General features: G+C 38.0%; 1 protein-coding gene across 1 annotated transcript in view; it reads left to right on the top strand.

Annotated features, from left to right (window-relative positions):
• The window catches only part of ARHGAP42 (Rho GTPase activating protein 42), a 349,865-nt gene that overhangs the window by 185,908 nt on the left and 145,521 nt on the right, over window positions 1–18,436 (top strand). The window contains exon 4 of the mRNA XM_010848229.1: window positions 9,190–9,261. Within this exon, the coding sequence (XP_010846531.1) occupies window positions 9,190–9,261 (72 nt within the window). The remainder of the gene's footprint in view (window positions 1–9,189; window positions 9,262–18,436) is intronic.

The following is an 18,436-nucleotide window of genomic DNA, read 5'->3' as shown; positions in this document are numbered from 1 at the left end:
GACATCTCATGCGAAGAGTTGACTCATTGGAAAAGACTGATGCTGGGAGGGATTGGGGGCAGGAGGAGAAGGGGACAGCAGAGGATGAGATGGCTGGATGGCATCACTGACTCAATGGACGTGAGTCTGGGTGAACTCCGGGAGTTGGTGATGGACAGGGAGGCCTGGTGTGCTGTGCGATTCATGGGGTCGCAAAGAGTCGGACATGACTGAGCAACTGAACTTAACTGAACTGACCTAGAAGGGTAGAGGAAAATTAACAAGAAGAAGTAGCATTAAAAGAGGAGGAGGTGATAAACGTGGAGTTACATAAATTATCAATTTGTTGAGGCTCCTTCCTTCTGACCCCTCACTTGAAGCCACTTTGACTCCTCTAAACTCTGGGATAAAACCTGGAAAAAAAAAAAATCTTCCTTGGGACTATGATTGGCTCAGCTCAGGATATACAGAGTTTCTGATTTTTAAAATGGGGGAGAAGGGCAGAGGTATGTTTCCATCAGCAGGAGGACACTGATATACACGGGAAAGCTGTGTTACAGGAAAATCTTTGGTCATCTCCTATAGGGTTGAGAAACATGAGAGCATCATAGAAATTTAATAGCAATGCCACTAGAGGTACACAAATTCAGGGGACGATGGGGTTTCCTGAGAATGGCTAAATGTAGAGGACTGCAGAAGTAACTCCACCAGTTTCTGTTCATAATGTTTTCACCTAGTGGGGAGTGCAGAGCAGTTATTTAATACCTTGTAACAACCGAGGTGGCAGTATTTCCTACATTATTTGGAGACTGTGTTCTCAAAGGTAAGTTTAACGTCAACATTTTCCTTATATGACCTTTGAGGTAATGCAGCCATTATCTACAGGAGTGTTTTCTTAAGTGCATACTTTTTGGTCAAAATCAAAAGGGAAGTATTTGTTACAATGAGCATATGTGCAGGATGTTTGGAGTAATTGTTTTAAGTAATTTTTAAGATGTCAGTTTTAATTGGATCCTTCATATATCTGTTATTTAAAGTTGAAGTATAGTTTTGACCTTTTTTGCTGTTTTTTTTAAGCCTTCACTATGGGCTTCCCTGATAGCTCAGTTGGTAAAGAACCCGCCTGCAATGCAGGAGACACTGGTTTGAGTCCTGGGTCAGGAAGATCCCCTGGAGAAGGGAAAGGCTACCCACTCCAGTATTCTGGCCTGGAGAATCCCATGGACTGTATAGTCCATGGAGTTGCAAAGAGTCAGGCACCACTGAGTGACTTTCACATGATAGTTATAAATGTAGTAATCAGGATGGCAATAAGTAGACACAAGTTTGTGAGGAGGCATATGTTATGGTTAGACCTTTTTACAGATTTTTTCTACAATGCTTGAAATCTTTAAAAGTATCTTTGGTTTAATCTACCGTTAGAGATTGCTGGATAAGAAAGAATAAAGCAAAAGTAGTTTAAGAGCAACAAAAAAATCTGAGAAAAATAACTTACCTTTCTAGTCCAAATAACTCAATATTCAGAGAATTTCATTTGGTACAACCTAGAGTTATGACACTATTAGGTCACAGTGAATTCTATGGAATTTTGCAATTTACCCCTCTCTTCCACTTTCTCAGCTACACTATGAAAATGGTCAATTTCTTCTTGGATGAATGCTTTTCTGCTCGCTCGTCTTATGAGTATAGATGGTTTTTTATTAAAAAATAGCTAACTTTACTTGAGTTATATTCAGGACAGTCATAAGCTGTAGAAGCAGGGAGGATTGGTTCCCACTTAGGCTACTAGCCACTGTGTTCCGTTTAAGAAGTCTTGGCATTCAATACCTGCTGGTGAGATTTCACTCTTTTATTAATATATGAAACTGCAGTAGCAAATTCCTAAGTCATTTTAAAAAAATATTATTGTTTTACAGTTGACCTACTCAAAAAAGATGAATTTAGTTAAGAAGCAAGTACAACTTTGTATTAATAGACTCTTATGATCATTATATATAAAATATAAAAATGTTAGTAAACAGGCTATGAGATAAAGGCATATTTTCATCTTTAGATAAAGGAAACAGACATGGAGTGTTTGAATAATTTGACCAAAATCACACAGTTTTCATGGGATAATTCAAGAATTAAATACAAACCTATGCACTTTCCTAGAGAGTATATGTCTACTTATCTTCTGAAGTAAAAAATGAGATTCCTATAGCATCATTCTCCAAAAACTTAAATTTCTTTTTCTAAATATATTCCTATAAGTATTATTACTGGTAGAAGTAAAGGTGAAACTAATATTAAATATAAGTGAGTTGGATCTAAATAGATGAAGTCCAATGAAATAGGATTCATCATAGAACACTGACTTAATAAGTAGAATCAAAACATCCAATATTGAAGTAGTAAGTGACATTCAAGTAAAAATGTAATGGATTATTGTGGTGGCCAGATAACCTTACATGTTTTTAAAAGATAAAGGCATGATTTTTCAGAGTACGTTGCTATTCACATTAAAGGATAGAAAGTAAAATGCATTTAGTTTTTACTTCATATTACTTATTATATGAAGGTCTTGTTCATATGTGTGTCCTCTGCTCTTTCTGTGAGATTTGGGTTTTGAGTTCTAATTTACTTGGTAAAGAACCTGCCTGCCAATGCAGGAGACACAGGAGATGTGGGTTCGATCCCTGGGTCTGGAAGATCCCCTGGAGAAGGAAATGGCAACCCGCTCCAGTATGCTTGCTCAGAAAAATCCCATGGACAGAGGAGCCTGGTGGGCTACAATCCGTGGGGTCACATAGCTTGTCTGAGCATGCATGCACATGACAATTAGAAAAACTGTGGGTTTACTGACTTAGAGGAATGCCTCTTGTGAGGTTGTGGAGAGCTAACTTTACTAGTATCTAGGAGTGAAACTCAGGCTATCCCAAGACCACCTGCCATAGCTTTATCCAAAAGGGCGGGTGGGAATAGGATAAGGGGTTGGGACAGGCAGCGAAGAGATACTTGCTTGTAATCCCAAGGACTCTGATCTGACTTCCCCAGTTATAAATACCAGTGAGACAATGAGCCAGTCTTACCTCAGCCTGTTTATAGGTGTCTTCCACATTGATCGTTTTCAGTCTACTCAATATACATACCTTCGTGATATTTTCACTTTGTGTGGATTGATTATAATAGCCATCTCAACAGGAAATTGTTTTTGTAGTGAGCTACATCATCCATGCTTTATTTCTATAAATGGCTTGTTCTTTGTAGCCTTCTCAAACAGTTGCTTTGATAGCAGAAAATCATTAAATCTCTTCAAAAGTATTAGTCGTTCAGTCACGTCCCACTCTTTGCGACGCCATGGACCATAGCCTGCCATGCTCCTCTGTCCATGGAATTCTGTAGGTAAGAATACTGGAGTGGATTGCCATTTCCTTCTCTAAGGGATCTTCCCAACCCAGGGACTGAACCCAGGTCTTCTGCATGGCAGGCTGATTGTTTACCATCTGAGCCACCAGGGAAGCCCCAATCTCTTTAAAACCCGGAGTCTTTTAGAGCTTTTAGAGATAGAGAATTATCTTACATCCTGGTGGGATACTGTAACAATTGATTTGTGATGAGCTGTGACTGGTACCAACAACAGTCAAGTTTAACCAAGACCTCAAAGGGGAAGAGAAAGTAAAAGTGTAAGAAGAATTACTTTTCAGATTTGTTTTATTCCATCACTACTCACTTCCTTGAACAGACAAGTTATGGTAAGGGTCTCTGCAGTGGAAAACAAGCATTGAACATTCCTATAGGATAGCTCTTGAAAATTCATGGTCTGTAGAAAATTATAATTCATGTGTACTTGGAGAGAGAGAAACCCAAACATGTTTGGATAATGCTTCTTCTAACCACATAAAAACATTTTCTAGTCATTACTTTTGAGTGATTTATGAGCACTCCCTTGTGGCTGTTTATTAGAATCACTTGAAATAGCAAAAGAAAAGCAACAGGAAGCTGAATTGCCTGGTTTAATGTAATACACCCACAGTCAAAGTGTGTCTACCCAGTAAATGTAGTATTGTAATGTCTTATTACCCAATATTAGCTTTGCTGCTCTGATGCAGAAAATAAGTGAAATAGCTGTGATTATTTTTGAATTTAAAAATGGACCAGTACTTACAAAAATAAGTTTTTTAAAACCAAGGTTTAGATAATGGTTAAAAATTATAAAATAGTTAACCCTTAATTACTGAAATATGAACTTTTTAAAAATTTATCTTATCAATATCTAGAGAGAGCATTAAAATTGCATTTGTATTTTTCCTAATGCCTCTTAATGAGGTCATACAAAGTAACACATTCCAGAAATATTATGGAAGTTTATCTCCTGAACTCTGTGACTTGGTTCCATGCCCTACCCCCCACCCCATCCTCTAGTATTACCTTTTGGAAGGAGTTTTATCAAGCCCTCTGCGTAAATTTGAGGAGAAAGAGTTCCATGTGAGCCAGAATTTCATTTCTCTAGATTGCTTTTTAAATCTTGAGAAAGTCACCAGTGTTGTACGCCAGATTCAGATTTTTAATTATGGTTTCTTAGCATTTTGTATGTTATTTTCCATTATTATTCAGTTGTAACAGTAACCCTTTTAAACCTACCTAAATTTTAAATACCTTCTTTACTTCACACTTGGATTACATCAGAATTGGAGAATTTCATCCATGTGATCGACCAGTGTGTTGGGATAAAAGGCATTTGTCCCGTGGTGGGTGTGCAAAGCCGAGAGTCAGAAGCAGACAGTTGGGTTGTAAATCCACTTTGCGCCCTTTGAGTGCTGGCGTTCCCATTTTGATCTCTTGAATTTAGATTCACATATTGTGAACAGCAGCCCATTGACTGCATACAAGAGAAGCATCATATGTCAGATGTAAAGCCACACATATGTTATTATGGTTTATGGAAAAATGTAGGTTCCTATTATCTACCACTGCAGATGGGTACTCTGAAAAAGTTTCTGTTAAATTTATTTGGATTTCAATTTCTCCCTTTTGAATAACTACCTTTTAAATCATCTTGGAAATTCTCAGACTGCTGAGGATGGCTCTGAACTCAATAGTTGACATTGTGAATTCTGTGATGAAACAAACATTTATTGAAAGCCTGCCATATGCCGAATCTATGCTTGCAATTTTTTGAATATGTGTATTTTTCCTTTGATTTTTATGAAATTCTTAAGAGATACAGAGATGAAGGCATTGAGTCTTAGCAGGTTAGGTGCTGAGATTCAAAATGGAACAGGGTCTAACTTCAGCATTCACATTCTTAATATATTCCAGATGATTGTTAGGTTTTGAACTTCATTATTCATATGAAATCAACTTTAATCTAGATATTATGAAGGGCTTAGCATAGTACTTGGCACACATTAAACACTCAACAAATCATATCTCTTGTTATCTCTATCACTCCTTTGGATGTTTTTCTTCCCCTTCTTCTTTTTTTTTTTTTTTCTGTTTAGTACCTCTGGAACTTATATTTTTATTCTCTAAGTTTCACATTAATAGAATGAGAGCAGGGGGAAGAAAGAAAAAAATTGAGCAAATCCAAAACAAAAGAAAGAGATGAAGAAATATAGACGAACTAGAGATAGGAAGTAATACTTGCCCACTGGGTGATTGTTAATTATCACATTTGGCTCAAGTTTATATTCTCACATTTTGTTTTATTCCCAGGCCATATTTACGTAACAGCCAGAGAATAGTTGTGGCAGAGATTTGAACTATTGAGTATGAGTGTGAGTGCTAGCGTCTTAGCACATGGATCCACCATCCACTCTTTTGTCTGGTCTTTCCCAATTTAAAAACATTTCATTCGTATTGACTAGTTCCATGTTTTGAAGTGGGATACTCTGATATTTCCGTGAATCTTTCATGGAATCAAAAGTAATAGGTCCAAAGTGAAATTCATTGTCATTATTCTTTCTCTACCAGACATACTCCCTGCCTCATTTACCCTAGTTCTTAAAGTTCTGCTGGAGTTCCAGTGCCTGAGGCTGAAAACTTAATGTCACCTTTGATTCCTCTGCCTCTGCAGTTCCCTGCTACCCATCTGTCAACACCACAGGCCTCTGACCTAGTTGTCTCTTCAAACTTGTGTTCTTCTCCCAGCCATTTACCTGGCATATCTTGTCCTTAATCTCTTCATTCTCAAAGTATCCTGCATATTACTTCCTAGAACAAGTTTTTACATTAATCCTCTTTTTAGAAACCAGCAGTGATTCCATATTCAGGTTACTTTGCTTAGATTATGGGTATTCTTTCCTTATTGCAGTTAAATTTCCTTATAGTAATTACACACTTTTCTCCAGTTAGATAATATTAATAGCTAATAACACATGGAACCTGCTGTGTGCCAAAAGTTTTCAACATAGTTTATATTCACTGTGCCATTTCCATTTTTAAAAAGGTAACTGAAGGCCTGTAACTTGGTTGGTGCACTCACAGTCAGGATGGACTGTTAAGGAACGGGTAGTAAATGCTTCTATTTTTCCCTATGCTGCACTCCCCTACTCCCCCACCCCACCCGACCTCATATTTGCATAATTCTGTCTCTTGCCTTTTTTATGGTCATGCCTGTTCCTAGGATATTTTTTCTCTTTGGTGTATCCAGTTCATATCCACTTCCTGTTCACCTCTATCCAATACTTCCTGTTCACTATCCAAATACTACCTTGACTTATTTAGTTCGCATGGATCTTTTCTGTTGTCAAAATTCTGATGTGTTTGTGATGGATTCTGCATAGTTAATCATGTAACTATTCTCAATGTACTGTGATCAGTTGTGTCTAAAATTTTCCGAAAATTTTGGCAGAACTTTATGACATTAAATACTTGTTGAGTGAATATTTTTTCCCCCTTTTCACAAGTAGGCATCAACTTTCTAGAAGGTATAGCCCATGCCTTGGTTTTTTTCTCTTCCCCACATAGCTCAGTAGTGTGCTTAGCACATATGTAAGCACCTAGTGATTGAATGTGGGAATGTCTAGGCCATCTGTCTTTTGTGACGTTCATAGAAAATACCTTCTCATAATGTGCACATAGATATACTTCAACCAGTAGGGTAGTGTAGAAGATTCAGATATAGAAGTGTATCAGGTATATCATTACAGACGGATATATGTTATATATGTTTATTTGGAGATATTAAAAACTATAAATTTTGAGTACTTTCTGGACGTAAGGCACGGAACTATGTGTTTTACATTCATTATCTTCATCCTTAAAATCAAGTTGTTAGGTGATACAGCTGGAGATCAGAATGTTTAAATAGCAGTTCATAAGCTATGGAACTGTGTTGAAGTCAGCCATTCTTGATTTTAAATACATGTACTTAAGAGTTGTGCTGCATATCTTGTTATTCAGACTCATTGTTTGAGTTTTCACCACTTGAAAAATATCTCTTTGTTTAAGATCATTAACTTTAAATACGTTAGGTCATGCTGGTTTCTAGCATAAAGCAAACATTCGTAACTGTTGGCCTTTATTGTTGCTATTTTTCCAAGTTACACTAAAGTGTCCATGACACTGTCTTTCCTTATGTGAACTTTAAAGGCAGAATCCATTATTTATTACCTCTGTAACATCTGGAGAAATATATATGTGTGTGTTTCAATGTATTTGGAGTTTCACTAGGGCAAAGAGGATTTAGAGAGTGAGAATTAAAAGTGAGCTACTTTGCTACTGTTCCCAGTCATCTCTCTGTAGTAAAATGCCTGCCCAGTGTATCTTGATGAAGCCCTGTCCGAGCTCACAAAAAGGAAGGTAGGTGATGGATGGCAGAGGTATCTGTGCTGGCTGTCAATGTCTTGGGAAGGATTTTGAGTATTGATCTACTTTATATGTTTTCACAATGGAGGATTTTAGGTACTTTTTTCAAGAGGTCATGTGATTTTCCTACAAATTGGAAAATGACAGAATCATGGAAAGCATTATTTAGTTTTTATTTTTGTGAATACTGTCTTTGTGTGTTAGATTATGGAATTTAAGAAATAGAGCTTGACTAGAGAATAACCAGTTTAGTGAAAATAATTGAAAGTAAAACCCATTTATTGAAATTTTAAAATTGTGATATAATGTCAAACTTATTTGAAATTATAAGAATAATATAAGGAGCTCCTGTATATGCTTTAACCTATTTTAAAATAGTGACTTATGAGAAAAATAGATTTTTCTCTTCATCTTAGCATTTTCTAACTATGTAATAGGTCATAGTATTATCACAGCAGTAGAATGAATGGTAATTTTGTTAACTGGGGCTGCCTCCCCCCCCTCAACTTTATTGGTATATAATTGACATTATATAAGTTTAAATTGTGTAATATGTTGGTTTGATGCATTTATGTATTGCAAAATGATTAATACCATGACATTAGCTAATACCTCCATCTTGCAACATTATTATTTCCTTTGGTTGTGAAAACATTTAAGATCCTATGTTTAATGTTAATGCTTTTTAAAGTGATTTTTTAAAAAATCAAGATTTCCTTCCAGCATGTTGCTTTCCTTAGACATATGTCTTCTGTAGCCAGTCACTGCCCCTGACCCAGCTTGAACCCCCTCACAGTATTCGTACAGATTGATTTAAAGATTTATCTGTTTGAAAGTTTAAGTGAAACCCAATTTGGAGTCTTGGACTAAAACGCCATTGATTGAAATAAAATCAGTTACTGTTTTAGTGTGGTTGGAAATATTATGAGAATATGCAGGCAAAGCCCAAGTGTAAGGAATCTAATAAAATAGGGAAAAAATAAGCCTGATTTTATTTTGCAGCTGTACAATTATAATATTCTAGCGGCAAGATGGAAAGCTTTTATATGGCTTAATTTTCAAATGATGCTTGAACTGACTACATTAAACCAGTATAATTAAAGGTATCTTAAAATTTAATGTCTGATGTGTAGTTAAATTTTAGAATATGAAGTTTAAATATTTAAGATCTCACTATGTATACTTGTTTTCACATTAGTCACATTATTGCTAGGATCAAGTGAAATAATTTGTGAAAATTTAATTATAAAGTAGAAAATGACTATATGACATGTGTGAGGTATTTTTTATTTCATTTATAGAAGCAAAAGGGAACAAAAACTGTTTACTTAAGTAAGTGGAATAAGGGAGGTATCTTTTTTTTCAATATTGCTTGCATGAATTATACAGAATTTAATGTATTTGTATTTTTAATTTCAGATTCAAAATGCTAATGATGTATTAATTGCACCACTTGAGAAATTTCGCAAAGAACAAATAGGTGCAGCAAAAGTAAGTGTTACGTTTTATTATTCTTCATATATTCTCTTGATAATTAAAGATAATAGATGTAATTTCAGATGTTAACATTTTTGAAATTAGAATGACCTTTTAAAAATTCTGTACGTCATTTAAAATTTTTGCACAGAGCCTATTACAAAGACTGGAATTCTTTTAAACAGTAGAAAGATATTATTCTCCTACTGAATAGAGAAAAAGTCAGCATAAGTGAGTTTCTCCCATCCCAACAGTGGTAGGACATTAGCAGTTTTAAAGAGGGTAAAATCATTGTAAAAATATGGTAAGTATTACTAACACCTATATAAAATAAAAATTAGGTATGTATGTTGAAAATTGAGGCAGTAATTATAAAATTGCTTTTATTTTTTCTATTTTTTATTCTTAATCAAAATATGTGTTTGTGGATAACTTTAGACATCTTTGTCATGCCTCTGCATTAATGGTTAATTCCTTATGGATCAATTAAAATTTCTGAGCCTAATAATTTCTGAAATTGACTTGCAACTTCTTTCCTAGTTCCATGTTTATCTACATTCTCAACATCATGTAAGGACTTAAAATTTGAGTTTCTAAAACAGAATTCATCATCTGTCATAATTCCCCCATCCTTTCTCTGTTTTGGTTTTCCATTCAATCAATGACAAACCCTTTTCTCCTTTGAGCAGTGTTTTCATTCTCCTGCAGAAATATTTCTCCTTCTATTCTTCTCCCTCTGTCTGAAATTTTTCCCCTCCCTGGAATATTTCCTACCCTTAACTTGTTGAAGTCTTGCTAGCTCTCCATGGCTTATTTCATATCTCTGCACCAGAAAAAAGCCTTCCTTTACATGGGTCTTTCCTTATACGTCTGTTCCTTTCTAGAATTGATTTTTTTTCTTAGAGGATCAAGTAATCTGTATGTTTATTTCCTGTGAAAAGCTATCACAGTCTGCCTTGAATTAGAGTTTTATGTGCACTTACCCACCAATTATGAGCCATTATCAAGTCAAGAACGAAACCAGAACCATTCTGTGTTAATTAATTCAGCAAACATCTATCACTATCTCTGTTGGCCCACTTATGGTGTTTGATAAGATTAAGGGATACAACTGTAAACAGGACAGACAAGCTCCCTGCACTTGTGTCATTTATTATCTTTTGTGTGTTTACAAATGCACTGAGGATTGTGGAACAGAAGTGCACGGTGCCTTGTGAGAATATAATTAATGGAACTGACCTTGTCCAGAGAACCAAGCAATGCCTTCTGGAGGAAGTATTGGTTAAACTGAGAGCTGAATGATAGGAAAGAAACAGCTGGGAATGGAGATACAGGGAGGGGAAGAGGGAACAGGGTGGATATGAATGAAGGCCTTGAAGAAAGAGAGAGCCTGGCATTTTAGAGTAAAATGTTTTAATGTGTTTGGAACATAGAGGACCATGGGGATGGAGGACATGTGCACACCTTTATTAGTGGTTCATTGTTTACTCCTTATTCTGTTTTACTCTTATTCTCTGATCATGTAAAGAAATGTAGGTAGAGGAGTGATTATACTTGCGCTTTAAAACATCCCTCTAGTTGGACTGGAGGAGAGGGGACTGTTTGAGCGAAGCCAGTTTGGGAGTTAGTCGCTAGTGGCTGTGGGTTCAGAAGGGGACGGAGCTGTGGAGACAGCAGAGTATATCAGACATAAAATGGAAAGAGTAGGAAATGGGTTACAGACTGAAAAGTGAGCAACAGGACATTTCACAGATAACTCCCAGGATTCTGTGTTGTAAAACTGGGCTTTTTTTTTCCAGCAGCTTACTGAGGTAGGCAGCGTTTACATTTGAATGGCAGAAATGTGGAGTTTGGCCTTGAGGTAGGATGACTGAACCCAGGGTCTCACCACACCATCCAGGTGGAGATAGTGACCTGGCAGGTATGTGTTCAGATCTGAATCAGAAATGTGTTTGGGATCATTCTCCAGATGGTAATTAAAATCATGGGAGTAGGTTAGAGCCCTTAGGCAAAGAAGAGAGGAAAAAGAGGACCTAAATTCTTGATGATCTGAGAACTCTCAACATTTGATGTTTGGAAAGAAACAAAGACAGAGAAGGAGGCTGAGAAGGAAGAAGACAGGAGGAAGAAGAAGGAAGAAGCAGAAGAAGGAAGAAAATACAAGAATGTGGTGGCTTAGAGCAAGCAAGAGTCTTTTCAAGCGTGAAATAGCTGATCTTCCTTGAGATCCAGACTGCAGGGGCTTTCACTGAGTTATTAAATCTGTGACCTGATTAAAGCCTCACAAGCAACCTGGGAGGTGAGTGCAGGTGTTAGTTACATCTGCTTTACAGTGAGGAAAATGGTGAGGTCACCTGCATGCACCAGATCCCCGAGCTGGAAAGTCAGACCCTGGGTATGAAATCAAGCCATTTTCCTTCAAGGTCTTGGTTTACAATATTTCATTTCATCAGTGGGCTTCCCTGGTGGCTCAGACAGTAAAGCGTCTGCCTGCAATGCGGGAGACCCGGGTTCAATCCCTGGGGGAGGGAGATCCCCTGGAGAAGGCAATGGCAACCCACTCCAATATTCTTGCCTGGAAAATCCCATGGACAGAGGAGCCTGATGGGCTACAGTCCATGGGGTCGCAAAGAGTCAGACATGACTGAGCGACTTCACTTTCATTTCATCAGTGATATTTTTATATTAAAAAGCTTTGTGAAGAATTCTTTTTCTGGCACAGAATATTCCAAGTTTGGAGACCATATAAAATAGTAAATTTCACATTTGTATAAATTCTTATTTGTTTACGTTTGCTACAGGGGTAGTAGCATGAGCGAATGCACTCATTTTATTTTGTTTTTTAAGTATCTCAGTTGCTGAACAGATCAGCTGGGAGCACACAACATTCTACAATCTTGCCTACACATTGGGAAGTTAAACTTGTGATCAAATCCAGATGACATCTTGAGCAAAAATGCGATTGTAATGGGCCTCCTGGTGGTATTGATTTTGTGTATTTTATTTGCCTGATAGCTCTTAGTACTATATTGTTTCTCGGCTTCTAAGTAATCCTTGTATAGTAAAGTGAATAGAAAGCAGGAATTGTTTTCTACAATATTTGTTTAGGTCATTATCTTTTTTTTCTGGTATTGCAGAAGCATCTTGGTAGGAATAAAAATCTTGAAGATGGCGATTTCTTTCTATCACTTTACTTCCTGTTGTACTTAGTTATCTTTTTACTTGGTAAATACAGTTAATTCTACAAATGATACTCAGCTGCTTTTCACAGTCTTGACAGTAGAGGTTTCGCACAAGTGAGCTCAGGCCTGTGAGGGAGCTAGAGGAGAGGGCCCTTACAACAGGACATGCGCAGTTGGTGCTGGTGGGAAATGCTGCGTCCAGCTGGCCCTTCCTCACGGGCAGATGGTCCTGTTTAGATGAAATGGACAGAATCCATGGACCACAGACATTCCCTGTGTGAAGTGTGTTTTTATGGAGCTTTGAGACACCTGATCCTTTGCTGTGGAAAGTGAGGCCCTGAGTGACTTATAGTTGTTGAGAAAAATAAAGCAAAACAAAACAAACCACCGCATCTGTGAGAGACATTAGAAAAGATTAATGATGAGATTGTTGAACTGAAGGACAGGGGAGATGGGTCCTGCCTGTGAACAGCTAAAGATTAGAAGAATTATCCATAAACACTTGCCAAGTGTGTATTTATTTTAGAGGTTCTTATTCTGAGGGTGTACACAGAATGGAATTGTATTGCAGGGCTCACCTATTTACTACACACGTCCGAGTATAGAAGTAAATGTTGGGTTTCTTTAATTTGCCTCCTGATACACTGCTGATTTAAATTCTAGAAATGAGTGGAGAGTAGGTATTCAGAACGATTAATCTAGCTAGAATTCCCATGATATGAATGTACCTAGGGTAGCATTATTGTAGCACATGATAACGTTTTTTCACATTTTTTGTATACACTGACGAATATATTTCATTGCATTGGAAGTGTTCTCCTTGCCCCCGGAGAGAATGAATTGTAAGTCACATCTGCACACATGTTCCTGCACAAACTGACTCCAAAATATTGGTAGAACTTCATACCTGAGTTCTTAATCAAAGACACATGTAGGGAGAAATCTCTGTCTGGCTCATTTTTCCACATATTAACAGACTGAGCAGGTAGTCGGGGGCAGAGTAAGGACCAGAGCTCAGTCCCTCGGACCATCGATCTTTTGATTCCTCCGTGCTGCTCTTTAGAATACTCTTCTGTGAATTTTGTTTTTTTCTCTACCATTAGCAAATAAATGTTTCAATGTGAAACATTTTAATGATAAAAATGTTGCAAATAAGCCCAAAGATGACCACTTTGAAGCAAGCCTAACTAATGTATCTCCCTTGATTTAAAAATTCCCCAGCATACAGTAGGCAGTTAACTTGGGCTGGTTTTTTTAGATAAAAGAGACATGAGGAATACTACCCGTTAAAGTTAAAAGGTACATTTTCATTTTATGGGAAATGTTTTTAAAACTGGTTTTCATTTTCACTTAGACTTTACTGGAAATCATGTGAACATTCTTCCATGGTTTTAAAACAAAAATAAATGATATAATGTTAGTAATGTAAAAATAGAACTTGATTTTCTTTACATTAACTTCATAGTGAAAACTAGTAGAATTGGATAATTCTTGTCCCTTTGTTTTGTCCATAGAAGAATTGGTTCTGCCTCTGAACATTGTTAATTACATGACAAGGCATGTTAATAATTTTAGCATATGGTGCCTAAAATATATCTGTGGATAACTGTCACAGTTAATTACTATACAACCTTAATATTTCCTTCATGTGGAAACTGATTGCCTCCTAATTTGTTGTCTCAAATATGCAAGTGGTTTAGGGAATCTAGAAGAATTACAAATGCTTTCAAATTTAAAAGAATTTGTCACTAAGCTGAGTTATGCATCTAATTTAAAGCATACCAAGTACTTGAACTCATGTTAAGAACAATCCAAAAGCGAATCCCCTAGTGGTCCAGTGGTTATGACTCTACTCTCCTACTGCAGGGGGCACTGGACTTCCACGGAATTATCTTTTGGATCATTCTCATTATGAAGCCAAACTTTAAATTAGATGAGTAACTCAGCTAGGTGACACGAACTTACGGTTACCAAAGGGGAAAGCCAGAGGGGCAGTGGGGGATTGGGAGATTGGGACTGACACATACACGCTACTTCTCTGGGGGTGCAGATGGTAAAGAATCCGCTTGTAACACGGGAGACCTGGGTTCAGTCCCTGGGTTGGGAAGATCCCCTGGAGGAGGGCATGGCGACCCACTCCAGTATTCTTGCCTGGAGAATCCCCATGGACAGAGGAGCCTAGCGGGCTGTAGTCCATTGGGGTCTCAAAGAGTCCGACATGACTATGCGATTAAGCACAGTACATACGTAGAACAGGTAACTAATAAGACCCTACTGTATAGCATAGGAAACTCTATTCAGTACTCTGTAATGACCTGTGTGGGAAAAGCAAGCTTAAAAAGAATGGATATATACTGATTCACTTTGCTATACAACAGAAACTAACACAACATTGTAAACCAACTGTGCTCCAATAAAGATTAATTAAAAAAACAAAAGGAAGTTGTTTATAGGATCAGACTATGGAATTAAATCGACTTCCCACGTGGCTTCTTAATATTTCCAACGCCTCTTCTTTATGAGGTTCTCAAGGCCTCAAGGCAAGAATCCTGAAATGGTTTGCCATTCCCTTCTCCAGTGGAACATGTTTTGTCAGAACTCTCCAACATGACCCGTCCATCTTGGATGGCCTTGCACAGTGGCTCATAGTTCCATTGAGTTAGACAACGTTGTGATCCGTGGGATTATTTTGGTTACAAATAGCTTACAAATAGCTGAGAAAAGAAGAGAAGCAAAAGGCAAAGGAGAAAAGGAAAGATATACCCATCTGAATGCAAAGTTCCAAAGAAGAGCAAGGAGAGGTAAAGAAAACCCGTCTCAGTGATCAGTGCAAAGAAATACAGGAAAGCAATAGAATGGGAAAGACTAGAGATCTCTTCAAGAAAATTAGAGACACAAAGGAAACATTTCATGCAAAGATGGGCTTGATAAAGCACAGAAATGGTATGGACCTAACAGAAGCAGAAGATATTAAGAAGAGGTGGCAAGAATACACAGAAGAACTGTATAAAAAAGATCTTCATGACCCAGATAATCATGACGGTGTGATCACTGACCTAGAGCCAGACATCCTGGAATGTGAAGTCAAGTGGGCCTTAGGAAGCATCACTACTAACAAAAGCTAGTGGAGGTGATCAGATTCCAGCAGAGCTATTTCAAATCCTAAAAGATGATGCTGTGAAAGTGCTGCACTCAATATGCCAGCAAATTTGGAAACCTCAGCAGTGGCCACAGGACTGGGAAAGGTCGGTTTTCATTCCAATCCCAAAGAAGTTCAGTTCAGTTCAGTTGCTCAGTCATGTCCGACTCTTTGCAATGCCATGGACTGCAGCAAACCAGGCTTCCCTGTCAATCACCAACTCCCAGAGCCTGCTCAAACTCATGTCCATTGAGTCGGTGATGCCATCCAACCATCTCATCCTCTGTCATCCCCTTCTCCTCCTGCCTTCAATCTTTCCCATCATCTGGGTCTTTTCCAGGGAGTCAGTTCTTGGCATCAGGTGGCCAAAGTAGTGGAGCTTCAGCTTCAGCATCAGTCCTACCAATGAATATTCCAGACTAATTTCCTTTAGAATTGACTGGTTTGATCTCCTTGCAGTCCAAGGAACTCTTTAGAGGCTTCTCCAACACCACAGTTCAGAAGCATCAAATAGCAAAGAAAGGCAATGCGAAAGAATGTTCAACCAAAGAATGTTCAAACTACCACAAAATTGCAGTCATCTCATACATTAGCAAAGTAATTCTCAAAATTTTCCAAGCTAGACTTCAACAGTACATGAACCGAGAACTTCCAGATGTTCAGGCTGGATTTAGAAAAAGGCAGAGGAACCAGAGATCAATTTGCCAACATCTGTTGGATCATAGAAAAAACCAAGAGAATTCCAGAAGAACATCTGCTTCATTGACTACACTAAAGCCTTTGACTGTGTGGATCACAACAAACTATGGAAAATTCTTAAAGATGTGGGAATACCAGACCACCTTACCTGCCTCCTCAGAAACCTATAGGCAGATCAAGATGCAACAGTAGAACCAGACATGGTGCAACAGAATAGTTCCAAATTGAGAAAGCAGTACGTCAAGGCTGTATATTGTCACCCTGCTTATTTAACTTACATGCAGAGTACATCATGCAAAATGCCAGGCTGAATGAAGCACAAGCTGGAATCAAGATTTCTGGGAGAAACAGAAATAACCTCACATATGCAGATGACACCACCCTAAAAGTGGTGAGGTGCAGAAGGTGAAGAGGAACTAAAGAGCCTCTTGATGAAAGTGAAAGAGGAGAATGAAAAAGCTGGCTTAACATTCTGCATTCCAAAAACTAATATCATGGCATCTGGTAGTGTCACTTCATGACGAATAGATGGGGAAACAATGGAAATATTGAGAGACTTGATTATCTTGGTCTCCAAAATCACTGCAGATGGTGACTGCAGCCATGAAATTAAAAGATGCTTACTCCTTGGAAGAAAAGCTATGACCAACCTAGACACCATATTAAAAAGCAGAGACATTACTTTCCGACATAGGTGCATCTAGTCAAATCTATGGTTTTTCCTGTAGTCATGTATAGATGTGAGACTTGGACCATAAAGATGGCTGAATGTTGAAGAACTGATGCTTTTAAACTGTGGTGTTGGAGAAGACTTGAGAGCCCTTTGGATTGCAAGGAGATCAAACCAGTCAATCCTAAAGGAAATCAGTCCTGAATATTCATTGGAAGGGCTGATACTGAAACTGAAGCTCCACTACTTTGGCCACCTGATGCAAGAAGCCAACTCATTACAAAAGACCCTGATGCTGGGAAAGATTGAAGGCAGGAGGAGAAGAGGACGACAGAAGATGAATGGTTGGATGGCATCACCGACTCAATGGACATGAGTTTGAACAAGCTCCAGGAGATGGTGAAGGATAGGGAAGCCTGGAGTGCTGCAGTCCATGGGGTCACAAAAAGTCAAGACACTTCTGAAGCAACTGAGCTTGTGCCCAATGGACTTAGATCACCTTACTTTCCTCCTGTTTTGAACAGATCCTTCAGGGAATGGTCAGGATTTTCATGTCTGCTTCTGGCCACTGAGCTGAGTCTCTCTCTTAGACAGATATTCTCTGGCAATGACTGTATTGGGACTGAGTTTCTTGGCAAACTAGAAACCATTTGATAGTTGATTTGAAATTACTTGCAATTCCCTTTACTGTACCTTCTATCAGTAGATTCTGTTATATAGAGTGACAGAATAACTGATTTTGTTATTTGGTCATGTTTTTAAACAATAATATTACTGTTTGTAATAGTTAACCAAGTACTGCCCTAAGCATGTTCCATGTAGCGGTGGTGGTAGTGCTGGTGCTTTAGCTGCTAAGTTGTGCCCCACTCTTGTGACCCAATGGACTGTAGCCAGCCAGGCTTCTCTGTCCACGGCATTTTGTGGGCAAGAATACTGGACTGGATTGCCATTTCATTCTCTAGGGCATCTTCCCCAACTGGGGATCAAACCCATGCCTCCTGCATTATAGGCAGTCTTCTGCATTGCTGGCAGATTGTTTACCGCTGAGCCACCAGGTGAGACTCATTTAAGCCTCACAACCGACAGATAAGAAAACTGCTAAAATTGATAGATAAAGAGAATGAGGTGCCGAAAGGTTCAGCAGATGGGCAGAGGTCACATAACTAGAAAGGCGTAGATTAGATTTTAGCTGGAGATGAGATCAAGCCTGCAGAGTACTTCAGTAGCACCACCACATGTTTGATGCTGAAGAAATACAAATCCCTTTTCTCTACACTGGTAAAAGGAAACTTGTCTGGTTAGCTTGTTTAGAGAGCAAGATTACTATCTTTTAATTGTTTAACAGCCAGTTCTGTAGAATCATACAAATTTGAGATCAAAACCTGGCATTTAATACATTGGAAATGTGAACTTGGATAATTACTTTCTAAAGCCTTGGTTTCACCCTCAGAAAAATAGTACAATGTTAATTGTTCATATTTTATCATTAATAGTAATACT

This window comes from Bison bison, unplaced genomic scaffold (assembly GCF_000754665.1).
Source record: "Bison bison bison isolate TAMUID 2011002044 unplaced genomic scaffold, Bison_UMD1.0 scf7180017864262, whole genome shotgun sequence".
In the NCBI taxonomy this organism is placed as follows: Eukaryota; Metazoa; Chordata; class Mammalia; order Artiodactyla; family Bovidae; genus Bison; species Bison bison.
Note: the sequence above shows the minus strand (reverse complement) of the source record. Positions and strands in the feature narration are given on the sequence as shown.